Below are 1,376 nucleotides of genomic sequence, written 5' to 3' on the forward strand. Positions count from 1 at the left end.
AAAAAAAAAAAAAAAAAAAGGGGGTGGGAGAGCAAAGTTGCTTCTATTGTTGAACCAAATCCAAGAGTAGCTGAGGACCACACAGGGAGCGGGGCGTGGGGGAGGAGGCAGCGCTCCCGCACAAAGATGGCTGACACCCCTCCGCTGAGCAACATCTGCCCCTGCACAGCACCCCGCGGGGACCCCCGCCCGGGGGGCCCCCCGCCGCTCCCGGCCGCGGGGACGGGGGGTGCGATTCGGGGTGCTGCCCCCCCCCCGGGGGCCCCCCCGAAGCCGAAGGGAGGTGCAGGAAAAGCAAATCCCAGACCCGTGAAGCGGGGCTGCAGGGATCGGGGAGAGAAAATCCACGCTGGAGTTATTAATAACAAAGGAGGGGGATCAGCCGCTTCCACTCGGAAACGGGGATTTGCTCCTGCCTGACCCTGCCCGCGCCTGCGTCCCCCCCGGGCAGGGGTCCCGGGCCGGGACTGGCGGCTCCGCGGCGCCGGCTCTGCCCCGGTGCGGGGCTGCGGTCACCCCCGAGGGTTCTTCCCACCGGGAAGGGGGTGTCCACGCACCATCCCCGCCGCACGTGTCCGCACCTTCGCGCGGGGACTCCCGTGGGGACACGCGTGGGGGTCCCTTCGCAACTCAGCACCACGAACCCGCGCAAGGCACAGCCCGAGCGCCCGCGCGGACGGGACCCCGTTCGTGGGCACCCACGGCCCCGCGCTCCGCGGCCCCGCTGGCGGGACGCCCGGCGGCGGCATCCTCCTCCTCCTCCTCCTCCTCCCGCCCCGCTCCCGCGCTGTCACCTGCCTCCCGGCCGGCCCCGCACCTCCGCGCTGCGCGTGGGGGACAAAGCCGCGGCCGGGAGCCGGACCGGGACCGTTCCCACGGGCGGCCGAGCCCGCGGGGCCGCGCTTACCTTCCACCCAGAGGTGCTCGATGTCGGTCTCGATGGAGGCCACTCGTAGTCCCACGGCCAGCGCCCCGAACACCAGCAGCCCCACGAAGAGCACCTTCCCGCAGTGCCGCTGGATCCGGCAGCCCAGGGCGAAGAGCAGCGCCTGAAAGCGGGCCCGCAGCCACAGCGGAGTCCTCTGGCCCACGGCCCTGCCCTGCGGAGGGGGCGAGATCGGGTCAGCCCGGCAGAGGAGACGGGGAGCCCCTGCCCGGGCAAGGGGACCCGCGGCGGGGCGGGATGCCCGCGCCGGCCGCGCTCCGTTGGCCGCGGAGCGGGACCGCGAGAGCCGGAGCTCCCCGAGCCGGGGGACAAGGGGGTCCCCGCAGCCGCCCAGCCCTCCCCGGGCTCCTCCGCGCTCCCCGAACTCCCGTCCCCGGCCCGGAGCCCCCGCGAGAGCGGGCGATGCTCGCCCCTCACTCACCTCGGGCAG

The 1,376-nt window shown here is 73.5% G+C and overlaps 1 protein-coding gene across 1 annotated transcript in view; it reads right to left on the reverse strand.

The window, feature by feature from the left end:
• Positions 1-1,376, reverse strand: part of PTCH2 (patched 2) — a 22,397-nt gene that overhangs the window by 19,931 nt on the left and 1,090 nt on the right. Inside the window, exon 2 of the mRNA XM_027648860.1 lies at positions 908-1,100. Coding sequence (XP_027504661.1) covers positions 908-1,100 — 193 coding nt within the window. The remainder of the gene's footprint in view (positions 1-907; positions 1,101-1,376) is intronic.

Source organism: Corapipo altera, unplaced genomic scaffold, assembly GCF_003945725.1.
Source record: "Corapipo altera isolate COAL_440 unplaced genomic scaffold, ASM394572v1 112, whole genome shotgun sequence".
NCBI lineage: Eukaryota > Metazoa > Chordata > Aves > Passeriformes > Pipridae > Corapipo > Corapipo altera.